General features: G+C 43.3%; 1 protein-coding gene across 2 annotated transcripts in view; it reads left to right on the plus strand.

Annotated features, from left to right (window-relative positions):
* actn4 (actinin, alpha 4) overlaps window positions 1-18012 on the plus strand; it is a 61885-nt gene continuing 43873 nt past the window's right edge. The window contains exon 1 of one of the 2 annotated variants that reach the window (XM_062419044.1): window positions 1-432. In XM_062419044.1, coding sequence (XP_062275028.1) covers window positions 307-432 — 126 coding nt within the window. In that variant the 5' untranslated portion in view covers window positions 1-306. The remainder of the gene's footprint in view (window positions 433-18012) is intronic. The other variant, XM_062419043.1, reaches the window with a different exon arrangement.

Here is an 18012-nt window from a genome sequence, read left to right on the forward strand (position 1 = left end):
GGCGGTTCCTCCCAGCAGCAGCAGCCACACCGCTCACAGGGAAAGCTTTTCTTCTCACAGCAGCAGCAGCGGGGTTTTCTGACTGCACACACCGGATATTCAACACATTAAAAACACACACTCACGTCTGAAAGCGGCGAGAGAAGAAGGACACCGTGGTCGGGTCGTGTATCCCTCCCCATCCCGCCTCTTTCAATCCGGGCGTCGTTGCCTTTCTTTTCATTTTCATTTTTTTTTTTTTTTTAAATTTGTGGTATCTTTCCTCACAGATTGGTCTGTGGCGCACTCAGGTTTTCTTTTGCTGACATGGTAGATTATCACGCTGCCAATAATCAGTATTCGGCCGGCGGTCCACAAACCTACATGGAGCAAGAGAATGATTGGGACCGGGACCTGCTGCTGGACCCGGCCTGGGAGAAACAGCAGAGGAAGGTAAGAAAACGAGGAGTCAGGCCCCTAGGTGAGCTGGGCCGAGCCGAGCCGAGTCGGGCTCAGAGGAAGAGGAGGCGGCGGCGGGCTGAAAGAAAATGGCAGGGGAGGGATGGGATGGGGAGTGGAGGTCAGGGAGCGAAAACGGGCCTCGTCTTTGCTGTGTAAAACCTCAGCTGCTCCACTTTATACAGACTCATTTTTCTTGTTCGCAGCCTGCCTCTCTCTTCTCTCCGCCCGTCCGGACGCTCCTCTCAATGTCAAGCTGCTTCATTTCACTGCGATTTGAAAAAAACCCCCCAAAAAACCTGCTTTCTTTACCTCCTCCTTCTCCTCTTCTTCCAATTCGTTTTTTCCTCTCTGTCTGTGAATGAAAAAGTAGTCGGGTTGTCTGTGTAACGTTAGCTGCTGCTTTCACTAAGGTATTTTTTTTGTGGCACCTTTCTTTTTTTTTTTTACCCCCAACCTACTTGAGCGGAAACAGGGCGCCACATTGTCGCACAAAAAAAAAAAGAAAAAAAAATCAAAATTGTAAGTGTGCAGATTTTGAAGCTGGAAACAGACAACCAACGGTGTTTTTTGTGCAGGGTTTTAGGGCGTTATCAAGCCTTCCTGTCCCACTTGTCTGCTTGGCTGGCTGGTTGGAGGCCAATAAGACTGACTGGTGAGGCGAGTTTCTGCTGCTGCTCACTACTGGAAGATCTGACCGATACGGTGCTTTTTAAGGCCGATGTATGCTATATATAGGCTATATCAGTGTGCTCACATTTTAATCACTTTTATAAGAAAGATTGAAGGAAGTTAGTGTTTATTTTCAAGAATCAATTTAACTTGAAACTAATAGCCTGCTGAGACAGTAAATGACTATAACATAATGTTCCCCCTTGATTAATAAGTAAATGAGGAGGTTCTGTGACTTATCTTAAAGGTCACTGTAGAGAAAAAGCACAGTGTGTGTGTAAAAACCAAACAAGACCGCCACCATTAGCAATGCTATGTGGAGCAACACTCTGTAATACTGTATGTGCAGAAGAGTGTTATATCTTGATGTGACAATCGCACCTGTGCTCATTTTCAAGCCCACAAAAGTGTTGGGACCGACATTCTCTCTGTCTCTTAGCACAGAATTGATGTGCTGCAGATTTCACTCAGCAAAATGACATTAAACAGCTTTGCTCCATATAGCTCATCAGACTTTATTCTGTAGCCTGATACTTCCACCAATCATCCCCACTGTTATCATTACTATTTAAACAGCAGAGTGCCTTTTTTTTTAAGTATCTAAAACAAGCAACCCTACTCACTTACTCTACTCCCTCCCCTCCCTGCATCCCTCAACTCTCCGTCTAGTTTCTCCTCATCCTCTAATCCTCTTTCCTGTTCGTCATGTCTGTTAACAGATGATGCTTATGTTCGCGGGGATATTTTGGCTTTCCTTTGTGCAGTTTTTGCCCCCCTCAAGTGATGTAAACGGATTTTTGTTTGAGCCACCAGACTAAAAGAAAGATGAATGATCGGACTTGCTAGAAGCTCTGATACACTCTTAAATGGACGCTGGCAGAAGACACACACACCTTGTCCTGATGACAAAAGGACGCTTGTGTCTACATGGATACACAATACGACACTAAAAGCCTCTCGCACCAGTTTTTCACCTTCTAAATCCTCATCAGGGAGTGGGTAGGCAGAATAATTAGTGATAATTTGAGAAACCATTGTTTAACAGTGTGGAATGATTTGAGAGGGTGTGTATTTATATATGTGTGTGTGTGTGCTGTGCTAACCAGACTACACACCCTATCTTATTCACTGACTAGCCAGATGACTGGCATACTTTCTAGTGGTGTGACAGCATGCCGAGCATTGAATCGTGCATTTTTATTAGGCCACTCAGCATTTTAACCGTCCACATCAGACATTCCTGCAGTCGATTAGCATCAAACCTGGCAGGTTGGGTCCTCTCAGCTGTTACCTCACGCTGGTTAGTCAGGCTGGGTCGACGCTCTGTGCATATTTGTCCACAGATCACATGGGTCAAAGTTTCCCAGAAAAAGAAAATCTTAACTGGCAAATCATTAACAGAGAGGCTAGTTGTACAAACCGTTCCTCTGCGTTCCTGAATGTGCACTCATCGGTGGACGCTGATAGGTGTTTGATTGATTGGGAACAATGCAGGCTATGGGGGACATGTCTCCCTGCCAAGTATGAACGTTGTTGGCCTTGCTGGTGAGGCGGTGGGGAAGGGGGGTGGGGGGTGGGGGAGCAAGGGCAAATTCCTGTGGTGTATTCACGCTCGCTGTGCCAGTTATTGCGCAAATGTGAACGAATGCCTCCCACAGGAATATCAAGAAAGACGCAGATGTAATGAGTGTGGGAATGGATTTGGGCCCTCCATCCTGTTAAGCCATAAGGTCAGAAACAGGAGTGGATTGTCAGAGAGAGCGCCCCCCCCCCCCCAAATGCTGACGCTGCACATTTAACATTTTGAGTTATACAAGAAGGGGAAGAAGACAGCAGGGCTGAGGATTTTTGTCATTCTTGCCTTTATTTGGCGAGAGAGAGAGAGAGAGAGCCACGTGACACTGGAGGTGCAGAGTTCAAATTTTATCTAATAGAGCCACAAAGACTCCCCGATGATTAAGACTTTCTTTGCTTCTGTAAAAAAAAAAAAGAATGACATGAAAAATGTAATGTGCATGCTCATATCTTGTTCTTCTATTTATTTAAAAAAAAAAAAAATTTAATAAACAAAAAGGGAACATTTCATGAGGCAAGCTTAAAAAATGTCATTTGGCAGCAATGCTTTTACTTAATGAGCTTCTTTTTGATTAAATACATTATTAAAAAAATCCCAGTTTTCAGAGCCGAGTTTCACCTCAACACAAGAATAACTTGTTTTGGGAGTCTCTTATGATTCGGTTATTCACAAAGTGAATCTGTGTTTCTTTGGCAGAGGCTGAGCTTTGTCCTTTCAGCATGTTTCCAGTTGTCCATTTGGTACATTGAGCAACATTTCTCAACACCCCAGAGTACCTGGACTGAGCCCAGCTGAGTCCGGTCGGCTGTTTGTTTCACGGCGAAGCTTCACGCCTCCTCGCCTGACAAACATGTTATTAAACCCTTTTCCCACTGCCGAGGGATCTGCCGCACGTTGTAACATGTCAAACTACGCAGTGACACCACCAGAGGCTTTTTTTTATTGTAACTCTCGGCAGTATGGCAGCGGAACATGCAAATCCAGCTTCTCAGTGACAGTTAAGGATGTGCATATTTCTCATGTCATGAGACGGGGGGGGGGGGGAACAGCAGGGGAGGGTGAACTAACAAGGAAAGCATTAAAATACACACAAGCCAAAGTTCCTGGAGTCATCTGTGCTGATTGATTTGAAATTTGATTTATTATCACTTTTCTCACAGTGTCTTAATCACACATATCCAGTAGTGTTTGGCTACTTCACACAGACACAATAAAGGTCAAAATAGAGATGTTGAAAATGTGCTGGCATGCAAATTGGAGCAATTTTGATATTTGCACAATTTATTAAAAACATTTTTTTTTTTAAAAAGGGGGTTACAACAGAAATGAGCTTAAGGGTTCCAACGAGTGGAACATTTCCTCTCATAAATCAGTTGTGTTACTGTGGCAGATTCACTTGTGGTTGCTGATATTTATCTGTCTTCATTTTCCTACACTGGCAGCCGTCTCAGTCTGACAGCCTGTTTGCACAGAGGTGATTGGAGCAGTGCCGTTTCACTCAGGACTCACAGCTGAACAGGCTTTAAAGTTAAACAGCTGTAACTGATGGAGGGATAACCTGTGATAATGTCCCTGTATTTTTTTACACAGCCTGTCATATTGTCAGCACTAATTGAGTCACCTAAAGTTATTTCTGTCACACAATCAGTCACTTCTTTTAGTTTATTGTTGAATTTTTCCAGTTGTGTCATTGCACATGTGTCCTCCAGCGTGATCTTGTTTGTGCCCTGCCTTCCCTGACACGACCCACCAGTGCCCAAACTTGCAACACACACGCACACACACACACACACGCACACACACACACACACACATTTTTCCATTACTGCCAAGGTGGGCAGCTGGACACAATGTTAGTTTGTTCTTTTACCGCCCACTTTCACATGCTTTCTGTGTGACTGACTGGCTGGCAGGCAGGCGGAGCCACTTCAGATGGTCCGGGTTGGCTCAGGACGAGCTGTAAGTGACCCCCCCCCCCCCCAAAAAAAAAAAAAAAACAACAAAAAACCGGGGACTTAACAATGCATCCCGTTGTCATCATCAATTTTAGCTGCCAGGCTGCTCCCTTCCTGTCCCGAAACAACATTTTTAAAAAGAATGAAGAGAGTTTAAGTTTGAGTAAATGGGCCCGCTCACTAAATAACAATAGACAATGCTCCGTTTGTAGAGAAGACGGGGAGCGGACACTTTGATTGGTTGTCTGTCTTTGTTTTTGTGGGCGTTTGCTGATGCAACCTGACTGGGGATGTGGTGGATGTAGTTATCATTCAGGCCTGATATAAGTTAATTTTGCCCCTCTTTGATTGAACATATTTATCTCTAATATTAAGTGTGTTTTCTCTGCCTCAGATGAACAGCGTGAAACGATAGGTGAGATTAATCCTCAGCTTAATCTGCTTGACCAGAATCACCTTCTACAGTTTGTACTAGATATGAACTCCAAACTCAGACTCCTTTTTTAATGGTGATCTCTTTTTGGCGGGAAATCTGGCGCATACGACTTCATTTGAAAAACTGAATCGAGCTCGATATATTTAACATTTTTGCACCAAAAAATTGACAGTTTGTTGGTGAGAATCAGTTTGAAGCCTTAGCAGCTTGTGATATGTGTTAGTCTGAAAATGAATAGATGATCAGAGGTTGCTATAAAAATAAAATTCAACAGAAGACGCTGCTGCTTCTGCTGCATATAACTTCCTCTTCCAGATGTGGACAGTTTACATAACCTAACCCCGCTCTGAGAAGACAGTTCTCACAGTTTTTTTTTGTTGTGACCGTGGACGTCTGAGGACAATTTGGGAGGTTGTGAGATAATGGCAGCGTGGCACCACCTCTCCTCTCTATAGCCCCCCCCCCCCCCCCCCCCCCCCCCCCCGTGCCAGCTGATTCTAGGTCAGCTGTGGGAAAAGCCCCTCTGCCTCAGCTGACCGCCATCCAGGATCAGCTTGTGCACCTAAACAGCGAATCAGTCAATTCAGCAGACGACAGCCTGCGAGAGGACAGAGGAAAAAAGAGAGAGAGAGAGAGAGAGGAATGCACCCCTCTGTATTTCCCCCCTCTGTCCTCCTCTCTGTTCCGCTATTGGCCGCGGTGTGTGAGAGAGAGAGAGTATGCAAGGGGGAAACATTCCTTTGGTGGCCCATTATAGCCTGCTAGGCCAGTGGGAGGGGGCTTGTTACTAAAGGGGGGCGGGGTGTCCTGTTTTTTTGCCCGACAGGAAAAAAGAGTTTGGGGGCAGGAGGGGGGAGGAGGGGGGGGTGAGTGTTGCAGGATTGCAGATGTGGTTGAGAGGGAGAATCCTTCTTAGGGGCAGAGGGTGCTCGTTGGGAGAGGGAGAGGGGGGTGCGAGATTTTCCAGCTGGTTATGATGTGGCGGAAGTCATGGCGCCAAAGTTTGGTCCAAATATTTGTTTGCAGTAATGCTCTCAGACACCACCGCTGGAACCATTTGTTTTATTTCTTTAGTTAAGATAAACACACACATACACACAGTCCAATCAGTATAGACGGTGGCGTGTAGCCCTGTGCTGGTATTGACATCGGTCTGCTGTAGGCCTGTGTGTGTGTGGAGGTGGTCGAGCCTAATGTGTTTCTCTTTCAGAAGAGATTTCTTTACGGTCTGTTTCTCTCCCCTCTCTCTCTCTCTCTCTCTCTCTCTCTCTCTCTCTCTCTCTCTCTCTGTGTGTGTATGCGAGGAAAGCGTTGCAATTTTGGGCCACAGGGGAGGACACGGGTGCGTCCGAATGTTATAGAAGCCATGAATCCCAGCATTCAGTTTATGGCTGACATAACCTTAGCGCTCGCTCGCTAATTGCTGCTGTTCACAGGCTTACTTCTTGGCTATTGTGCATAGTTATGAGGATTAGTAAATGGCATTTCCCACTGATGAATTGAAATTGGCAACAATAGGGACTAAGTATTTCCTTTTGGTTGGCTGCCAATATGCATGTTGATGGTTTTAGCTTGAAGCTCAGACGCCCCCCCCCCCCCCCCCCCCTCTTCATATATCCTCCTAGTTTATTCTCAACAAAGGAATTTGAAGGAATATTGAGGCTTTTTTTTGGCAAGGAGTTCTTTGATCTGCTTGTCTTCATGTTAACAAGACTAAGAGTCTTACAGCCATGCTAGCAGCTCTGAGAGACTACGCCAAATTCTAACATTCAGTAACATGCTCAGAATGACAATGCTAACATGTTAATATTAAACCAGATATAATATTAACCATGTTCACCATCTCAGTTTAGCATATTAGCATGCTGACATTTGCTAAGTAGTGCCAAATACAGAGTACAAATGAGTTAGTTAGTTAGTTTCCCAAGTATTTCATCATAAACCAAAGGGTTGGGTGAATTGCATAAAAAGGGAGGAGGTCACCAAAGTTATTACAGTTCATTCAGAGGGGGAACATGAATGTCTGAACCAAATGTTCAGGGAATCCATTCAATAGTTGTTGATTCATTTCACTCAGAAGCAGAAATGTCAACCTCATGGTGGCGTTGGTCTTTGGGATTCATCATGCAGGCGCTCTAGATACCTGATCTATAGATTTGTACCTTGTTTTTCACAGGATAGATTAAAAAAATTAGAAGAAAAGTCAGCAGTTCATCATAGTGATTAGGAAATATCCTCTGAACACAACCAATGTCTGTTTAAAATATCCTGACAGTTCATCTGATAGTTGTGGAGATATTTTTATCTCTGCAAACTTGTGATGAGCATTTTTCACCTTTTTTTCATTTATAGCTATATTTAATGGTAAAGGTAAGCCATAGACTTATTGATAATGTCATCATTAGTTGCATCTCTGTGTGCAGGCTGTCTTCTCATTGGACAGAATCTTCTAAACATTCAGGAGTCAGTTGTTTTCTTTCTGAGCTGTTGTGATTGTTGATGATGGTCGCTGCCAGCGGCCTCATGTCAACAGCTTGTGGTTTGTGTCTTGAGCACATTGTGACAATATTAGTACATTTCAGCAGAAAAAAAGTGTGCACTGTATGTGCACATTCCTCTCTCTCTCTGTATGTGTGTATGTGGGTGTTTTCTAAATTCAGGCTCCAGTGTTATTGAAGAAGTTGGGGGGTGGCTGTGTTTGCAGGAAAGCAGCAGAAGAAAGAGATGTGTGTTTAGGTGTGGCATGTGTATGTGTGTGAAGGGTGTGGGGGGGTGCCATTATATTATGGGTTTTGGGGAGGAAGAAGAAGAAGAAGAAGAAGAAGAGGAGGAGGAGGAGGAGGAGGAGGAGGAAGGGGGGTTGACTGTAGTTTGGAGAATGAGAATTTTTTTTCGTTTTCCAGCAGCAGGATCACATAGCTGTGGGATTGTGTGCTGCTGCTTAACACCGCGCACTTAAACAAACACACATCCCTCTCATGTCCTCACCCACTGCACGGGTGTGTAGGCATGCATGGCTGTTTGTAAGGGGGTGTGTGTGTGTGTGTGTGTGTGTGTGTGTGTGTGTGTGTGTGTGTGTGTGTGTGTGTGTGTGTGTGTGTGTGTGTGTGTGTGTGTGTGTGTGTGTGTGTGTGTGTGTGTGTGTGTGTGTGTGTGTGTGTGTGTGTGTGTGTGTGTGTGTGTGTGTGTGAATTTGATTAGGAGAAGCTTTTTTCAGATTTCACCTAAAGGCATTGTGTATGTACGGTCCATTGAACATGCAGGGAAATAAACTGAGGAACAACGTGTTATGAGTTCACTTTTTTTTAAGCAAGTTCCTTTATAAACAAACACCTCACACTAGCTGACTGATTGGGCTGTATATATAATTAAAAACAACATAATCCTCATACTGTAGTCACTGCTGCACTTTTCATATGAGGAAATTTGTTTTAAGGGCATCATGGAGAATCCCTGGCTTGCAAATGTAGATAGTATTGATCTATCAGTCACTATATTCAAACTAACTTGTAATGATAAGGGCTGAGTGATATGAAAATGATGTCTCACCAGCCCTATTAAAGTGATATAAAAAGATATATCGGTGCATCCTCACTCTTGTAACGCTGTTTCCTCTCTCTGCACGTCTCTGCTTGCACTCACATTTCTCTCCTCCGTTTCCATGGCTGCAGAATGCAGGTAGTGTTCACGCGTGTATCCGCGCTGCCGAACGCTCACACTCGCACTCTGCACGGCTCTGTATTTTTGGAAACACTACTTCAGAGCTCTACTTTCATCCCGCACCTGAGGGAGAGAGAGTGAGAGAGAGACTTCGATAAAGATTTGATCAGAAAAAGAAGGGCAGAATAAGAAGAAGCAAAATCCTGTTCTCACACATCTATTTGAATCTGTCCTCGGTGGTTCTAAGGGCGCTGATGCACCAGCTCCTTTCTCACACTGAAGGCTATAGATAGACATGCGTTTCCTTAACCTTCTGCACACTTTTCACACGTCTTATCAAAGGTTTTTTTTAAAGGTATATGTGGTTGCTAGTGGGTTACGGTTGAGGTGGCTGTTTAGCAGTTGCTCTTGTGCTAAATAAGCAGATCTATTCTAACATTACGGCTATTAAAAGGCAATTGCCAAACTAAAAGTGCTTCTTATGACAGCTTCCTTTTTTATAGTTATTTTATGAAACAGAACTCATGTTGCAGGGGCTTACAGTTAAAAAACTATATTCAGGATCCTTTTAGCAATATGGAGACCTGTTTTAATCTCTTAAATAAACCACGTGGAGAATAGTCAAGTATTAAGGGGATTTTACACACGAGGTCTGTTTATTAGTCACTGCTCAGCCTGTGGAAACAGTGATAATGTGTCTTGTGCAGCTCTGGAGGAGCTGTGTCAAGTCTGACAAAAAGATGCTACTAGGTGCATCATGGGAAATGTCTGCTAAATGAGTTTACATGTGGATCATAAAGCACTAAAACACTGCTTTTGTTCTTTTTATCTGAGCAGGTGTTGTGCTTGTTAAGTGGTTTGTATTTCAGTGTGTCTGTACCTGTAACCTGTAGCGCTGTGTTAGACTTAGCTTGTATTGTTCACACTGTCAGGTTGTTCACAATCTGCTCATCCTCTGGAGCAACATCTGTCAGAGTTGGGACAGATCACCTGAGCCAGAGATTATATCCCCGCTCAGTAGTGAGTTTATAGTCACATCTGGCACATATCTGAGGAGAATAGAAAGGTGGGGGAATTACATGATTTACACATGCATGTGGCTGCTGATTTATGTGCAGCCTGGTAGTTAGTTAAGATTACAGTGTGAGCAGGTGTGATCACAGGTGTTAAGATGATTGTAATCAGAGGTGCTGACCCTCAGTCAGAAAGCTGTACTGCACATTTTTCACAAGTAAAGAGCAATAAAAGAACATCAACAGAAGGTCCCATAAGATATTATCTGATAATACTAAAACTCCATTTTGTGCTTATCTTAACAACCCCGTTGTATTATTTATCCTACACAGACATATTATCTTCCCTTTTTATGATCTGTTTTATAGCAGCGAATAAATTGATTGTACTCAAGAGCATATAAGGATATAACACCTCTGTGGTGTTTAAAATTAAGCCTAACTTTTAAGTTTAAACAGATAGAAATGATACAGAGCTGATTTTTTTTTATTGGCTGTTTCATCAGTGCATTCAATAGAGCTGTTGTAATAATAATTGTTGTCGTTGTTGTGTAGAATATAGTTTGATGGATGTGTGCATGCGTGACCACACCTAGACAGGTTAACCTCCCTGTGGAGCGGGTGTCAGAGATAGAGAGGGAGAGAGAGCATCACAAACAGGCCATGCTAGTCTGGTAACAAAGGGTGAGCTGGGATGGTTAAGGCCTCATCCTACATCACACAGACACAGACACACACACACACACACACACACACACACACACACACACACACACACACACACACACACACACACACACACAACATCTGGAGGGGATGTTTGCATGGATGAGGGGTTTTAGCACCGTAGATGCAGTGTCCCAGACTCTCTTCTTCTTCCTCACAGTCTGATGGTTGTGCAGCTGCAGCAGCTCTGGACCAATTAAAGCAGTATTAATTAATAAATCGAAGTCTTCTTTCACTGCACGCTTGTCACATTGTGGGTTAAGTTTCCACATATATTCTGTTTTCTTATCGCGGTTAGAAGACCACTGTGCACAATAAACTTGTTCCACCCCCCTTTTACTGCTCATCGATTCCTGAAAGTGACGTTTGGACAGGCTGACTGTGTGACCTCACTGGTTACGTGTCTCTATTCTAGGTGATGGTTTTAAACCTCAAGATTTTATTTTTACTCTTTGTGACACAGAATACAGGAACTGTAAAGTACCAAAAGCTGATTTTTAAAAAAGAAAAGAAAAAAAGATAACATCAGAAATGTGAGGGGCAAGTTCTTGTATGGCAGCCTGAGTTTAGACAATAATTAACATTAAAGAGCTTCTTTTATTAAGTGAGTGAGTTAAAATGTGGAGTTTTAATTGTGATGCAGGTTTATTAAGTTTCATTTACAGACTCTAATTTTTTTAGAGAGAGAGAGAGAGAGAGATTTACCCTGTTGAGGCTGCTGGGCTCTGTAGGCACCCGTTAGTGTTAGTTGTGGTATTGAGACACAAGCCTCCATCGATCATGACGGCTTTTAAAACGTTGTAACGCAGATGAAGACGAGGCAAACAAACCACGTTTCGAGTGTGTGTTTGTTTCCTCTGTAGCTGTGTCTGATTTCTTCAGCGGCATCCTGTTGTATTATTTAACAGCTTTCAAACTGGGGCACTGGGCAAAGAGGTGAAGAGGAGAAGCCTACTGGGACCAACACATACAGAACAGGATAATGTACATGAGCTTATTTAAACCCAAGAGGGCTGCACACCTATTTCTTTTTTTCACCACTAATAATTTCAACCATCCCAAAGTGAACATAACCTGTCCCAACATCAGAATGTTGTTCCTTTTACTTTATCATTTAGTATAGTTGTTAGTGGCAAAATAAAAACACCATTAAAGAAACAGTGTTAAAACAAGCTGTAAAAAATTAAAATTAATAGAATTAAGAAGAAAAAACAGGAGAAAACAGAATTTGGGTAAATATTCAAGTGTCTAAGTCTGTGTCGTCTCAGGTCTTTGTGCCCTGAAGCCACTACTCCACCACTTAGTCACTGCTTTCACGGTGCTGGGCAGGAGGGTCATGAACAGAGATTTGTAGTGCATCACATTTGCGAGGTCCTGCCAGCGAGCTGTTTGTGACTGACCGGTACCACGGGGGGTAAAACAACAGCGTGAGAGGACGTGATCTATTGTAGTTGTTGTTTCCCCAGGAAGATCTCAGTCCGTCCCCTGACACATTTTCTATTGTCCAACAAAAGAAGGGACTTTAGAGCCCTGAAACCCACACACACTGCTTTGGACTTTGCTTTCCATTAAATGTTTTATTTATTTTATTTATTTAGTTAGTGATATCTTTTCAGTTCAATTTTCTGCAGATTAACACAATTAAGGCTAATTAGTCTTTTTCTTGTGTTAGCTCCAAACAAACTAGACACATTAAATGTATCACCTACTGAGTGTAAAATGATTCTCCTTGTATTTCAAAAAACAAGTAATATAAAAGTGTGATAAACAATAAACCTGTAAAATATTAATTAGTTTCATCAGATATTCGGCTCAACTTGTGTGAAGTAAAAAATGGGGAATGTTCACGCTGGGTTTTGGACACCTGAGGCTGAAGCATTTCGGGGGCAATCGGTGGAGCCTGTGTTGGTTTCAGGGCAGATAACAGCAGCATTAAATATTTACTGATGGAGCCTGGCCTCCAGGTTCCTCTGCTCTCATTTTATAGCAAAGACACTCTGAACACCCGATCCCACGCAACACACTCGTTCGTCCTCTCATTCTCTGAGACTCACATTGTGTTTTTTTTTATTTCTTCCTTTTGCATTTCTCCACTTAGTCTCCGCTGTCTTGGCCATAGTCGTTAAGGCAACAGGCTCAGACAAAAGAGGATAACTGGAGTGTGTGCTGCTATTTTTAGTGCTTGGCTGGTATGTTTTTGGCCATCAAATTGTTTTTTGTATGTGTGTGTATGTGTGATTTAGCATTTCAGCTCTGCAGGGGAGTTGGGTTCTGTCTTGAAATGTGGGATTTATTTCTGATCAGACATCTTAAGGACCAGCCCCGGAGCCTGTTCATAACTTCAGTCTGGTTTTATTCGCCTTTCGTAGTTCAGAGGCCGGCCCCATGGAGACTGCGAGGCCTTGAGCTTTTTTGCAGCGAGACACAAGACGCAGACAATAGGGTCCAATTTTTCAAGCACAAAGACGGGCTCTGGAATGAGTTTAAATGTGTCTTGGCATGTTTGGATATGTGGAAAGCTGACACACAGACAAATATGTACAAAAAAGAGATGTTTGTATTAGCTTAGCCTCTTTTCAAATGGATGGAAATGTGCACACAAGAAACGGTTGTACTTCTGACTCCGTCTGAAATAACAGCTTATATTCCAATCTGATTATTAAAATTGTTTGTGCTTAATTTAATTGGATTTTCAAATACATACAGCGTGATCCTGTGGGCAGACAATCGAGAAATGGCGCAGCAGTCCTGCACACGCTTGTTTTTTCTATATTACGCGGCCTGAAAGTGTAAGACTACGTTTAGCCTTGCATAGAGATGCAGAGAGCCTGATACAGATGTATGATAAACACTTACTGCAGGTTCACTGCCAGTTTATGCAGCTGAAGAGACAGACGATCCAAACACTGCCGCTACTGCTGCTGTTCCTGCTGCTGTTATTAGCCTCAGGGTTCGAAATGAAAATGGAAAGCAGGAGGATACTCTTCCCTTCATCTTGTTATTGTACTTTCAGCTTTGTCCTGGTGACTTAAACATCTTCTCAGGAGGTGATCAGGTTGGTTTTCATGGTTAAAAGTTGATGCAGAGACATCTCTTGGACTTCATCCATCACCTAAAATCTGTTTATTATTGGTTACTGGTCACTTTCCTGCAGTTGGAATAGTTGGAAACCTCTGAATACTAAATAAATTGTGGCTTTTGATAAACATCTCACTCTGGTGAAGAATACATTTCCCCCTCGAAGAAGAAGAAGTAGAGAATAGGATGAGCGTGACTCAGGAGACGGTGTTAAAGAGTGACTGCAGCGTTGCTCTCATGCCTCCTGGGAGTCGTTGTCGTAGTAGTGGAAGAAAGAGGAAAAGGGAAGGCTCTGAGGTTCTTGCGGTTTTCTGCCCCTTCCCCCTGTTTCAAATATAAAGTCACCACACACGCAAACAGCCAGGCAAGCCCTCTGAGTCAGAGCAGAAAGACAGACACATCTCTCTTGTGTTTTCGTGTGTGTCACTGTTGCTTTAATGGACCAGATGGCTGGCCCTTAAAATAGGGAATGCCTACAGATCAGCCTCACTGTATATTGAACAGGAGTTTAAAACAGGGAGTGATTGTTTTCTCTAATTTTGCCACATTAGTGACTTAAGACTGTTGTGAATGATGCAGTTTCCACCACAGTTGTCTTTTTAGGTGTGTGTGAAAGCTTCATTGGAAATACCCAGAGAAAATATTGCAATAGTTATGTTTGGCTGCGGTGGATAAGCTTGTGTGCAGAAACAGTAGATAAGATACAGTCTGATGCAAACCGTTTTTGACCTTGCAGAAGCTTCATCAGTAGCTTCTCCTGCTATAAACAAACCTGTCATTTATCACCTTGCATGACACCATTTATCACTACATGGCTGCTGCTCTGCTAGGAAACTGAACCATTAAAAAGAGTGTGAATAAAGTGATATCCTCATGTTTGAGTCCAGCTGATATAAGCATGGTAGGATATACATATTGCAGCTACTGAAGCTGCATTAATTACACAATCTGAACACCTCATCTTGAATATTTTCATATTTATGTAGTTGATGGAAATGCACGAATGCTCTTTTTTTTTTTTTTTAGCTGTATTGAGAATCAGTTTATTTCCATGCTGCCAGTTTTGTGTTTAAAGCATATTTTGGAGATCCTCTTTTGTTAAAGCCTTTCCAGCTGGTACAGTATTTTAAAAGTCAAAGTTGACATTTCAGTCAAAGCAGGTGCTGCAGCAGAAAGTAGTCTCGCTCGCAGCCCCGCTCGGTCTTAATGTGGGTCAGGGAAGTCCTCTGCCCTCTCTGCCATCGGCCACGAGCCTACTATCCTGTCTGATCCAATCAAAGCTAGCCTGCAGGGGATTATTTAGCTACCGTTCCACAAACAACAAAGACTCCTCTGTTGGCCCTCTGACTCACAGTTCTGTGGGGAGTGCGCGATGGCGTGCACATGGAGTTAACGCAGATCCTGGTACCCTGCAGTCGCTTCAAAGCAAGCACAGCACAGTTTTGTCTTTAGTTGGTATGTATGAGCTCAGAGTTCTGGTTTTGACACCCCGGCTGTAGAGACTTACGCAGCAACGTTTCCTGCTGAGCTCGCCACCACAGAACGAGAGTTTCTGTGCAAAAACTAGCTCTCAGCACCTTCTGGGATTGATTGGTTCATTTATTTTCATCTCTAACATTCAGGCACACTTTGATGAGTGCAGCAGTGCTGGTTTCCAGCTGCGCTTTGTTCAGTCTGTACTTTGTCAAATCACATCGGGGCAGGAGCAGCATGTGAGATCTATTTTAGAGAAAGAAGAGGATGCAGAGAGAGATGAAGATGGAGAGGAGTAATTAATACGCTGATGGATGAGAGGTTGAAGAACAAACAAAGTGTGATTTGACAAAAAGTCTGCGTGCAGAAATCTCTATTAAAGAGCTCATGAGTGTGACAGGTTCATACTGTGGACATCAGGTGCTGAGATGCAACCTTCTAAAAATATGATGCGGTAATCTTAGGTTGCTTAGCAACAGTCCTGAAGCACAGTCGTGGTATTAATATGGCTGCTGCGGTATCCTGATATGACCAAATTTGGTATAACAGTTTCCTTAATGAAAGTGATCAGCAGCTGTAAGTGAACATCAGGTGTGAACGTGCAGTGTCACTTTCTGCCTCCACTGTGTCACTTGATGTAAATTACCATGCTAACAGCCATCAAAGCTTTTAAGTGGATCTAGGCAATAATTCAGTGTAATATCAGTAATTATTACTTGACTGTAATTTGTTGACATAATTGATGGTTTTTCTACGTGGTGCAGCTGGTTTTCTTAGCTGGGTTTAATGCTGCTCGTCCAGACGTCCATTGTTTGTATACAGACGGACAGAAAGTGTTTGAGAGGATCAGACTGTCACTGATTCACTGTCTACACATCCTGGACTGCTCCATATACAGCAGAAGAGGAGGGGTGATATAATATTAAAGTCATTTTAAAGGGATTACATTGATCTGGAGCTGCGATTTCTCCCCCCCCCCCTCCTCCCTCCTGCAGACCTGACCTGCACACAGTGGTAGCTGCCATGACTGAGCCCTGCACCCCGAGGGGCTCAGAGGGGGGTCGGGTATATACTCTCTTTGTGTGTGTGTGTGTGTGTTAAGAGCTCTGCATGAGACTATCTGGGGCACGAGGATCACTGCATTAAATCAACTGAAGGTTTTAGGTTGGTGTGGGAGGAGTGTGTTCATGTAGAAATGAAAGTTAATATAGACTTTTTTAACCTTTTTTCTGTTTTTTTAAGTTCTAGTCTGTGGGTACAAAGTAAAGGAGATTGTAAACTCAGACGATGAAATTACTGACTCTGCAAATCTCTCACCAACTTATATCTACCTAGTTTACTATAAATGGTGATCATTTGTAGGTTTTGTCTGAGTATCTGACTATCTTTGTTTAAGACAGTCAGACAAAACAAGCAATCTTGGGCCATTGGGACATTGTGATGGATTGTCACATTTATAACATTTCACAGACTAAACAACCAAAAAGATGATCAACAAAATAATTAACGAATCGCCTCAAAGTTCTTATTTCCAGCGTTACACAACACACACCGGTTTCCTTCTTTTGTCTAGTAGTAACGTAGTATTTAAAAAATCGTCTTAATCCCTGCCCGCCCGGCATTATTATTTTTCCTGTCTGCCTAATTTGATGCTCTCAGCGGTTGATTAATGTCCATTTGCATGCCGATTTGCCTTGGCATCCGCTTTGTGTGTGTGTGTGTGTGTGTGTCAGACGGGCATAAGGCCAGTGACTCATGAAGCCATAAAGGGCAGGGTGAGCTCTGGAATGTGTGACAGAGCTGGAGCTGGTTTTGGCTAGACCTCTGTGTGTGTGTGTGTGTGTGTGTGTGTGTGTGGGGGGGGGGGGGGTTTATCAACAAGCGGAAACTCAGAGGAACAAACAATGTGCTGCTCCTGGTACCGAGACTCTATCCTCTCAGCTCTTTTTTTACGAGATCTCCTTCCTCCTCTCTGCTCCCCCGCCCTCTTCTACGAACCACTTGCAGCGATTTTTAAGATTTCAGACTGTAGTCTCTCTAGTGAGATGAAGTATTTGTGATCTGATTTTTCTGATAATCAAGCTGATTTTTTTTCTTTTTGAATCGCTGAAAATGAATCGGAGTTTTAAATTGAGCTCCGTGCAGCATAAGACCTCATAAAAGCTCAAAACTCAAAGACACAAACACACATTTTATTAAAATTCAGCAAATGGGAGTCAAGGCCATCTAAGGACATGCCTACACTCCCTTTTACACACACACACACACACTTGTTGACACAGTGTTTGACCTGACTCTCCTGTACAGAGGCAGGAAGTTGGGAGGTGTTTGTTGCAGAGCAGCAGTTTTTTTTTTCTTTGAGTGACTTTCTTCATCTTTTTTCTCGCCTTTCTTTCATTTTCTCAGCTCTCATTTAATCTGTCGTTTCACTTCCTGTGTCTCTGTATGTCAAACTTTCTGCTTCTCTCTCTCTCTCTCTCTCTCTCTCTCTCTCTCTCTCTCTCTCTCTCTCTCTCTCACTCTCACTCTCTCTCTCTGTCCCTCTTGCTTCCCCCCCCCCCTGTTTGTTTGTGCTGCTTCAAAGGAAGTAGGGGCGGGTGGGGAGAGAAAGAAAAGATGGTAGGAGTGAGTGTGTGTGTCGTGTTTCACATTCCTGCTCTTTAGATTGCACACACACTCACACGTACAAATGCACACAACATTGACATAGATGCAGTCAGGTAACTTTTAAAGTCTCTCTCTCTCTCTCTCTCTCTCTCTCTCTCTCTCTCTCTCTCTCTCTCTCTGTGTGTGCATGTGTCAGCGGGGGTGCACCTTTCTGCCCTCTTACATCACCATTGTCGCTGTGACAGGCAGTTAAGTGCGTTGCCTTATAAGGTAAAAGCGCGCAAGGCGGGTGGAAAGGAGGAGGGGCAGGAAGAGCCTGTTACCGTGACAATGCTGTCTGCTGCCGGGCAACTGGGCTGGCCTGAAACTCCCGTTTGG

The sequence above is a fragment of the Scomber scombrus genome, chromosome 5, assembly GCF_963691925.1.
Source record: "Scomber scombrus chromosome 5, fScoSco1.1, whole genome shotgun sequence".
NCBI classification, from domain to species: Eukaryota; Metazoa; Chordata; class Actinopteri; order Scombriformes; family Scombridae; genus Scomber; species Scomber scombrus.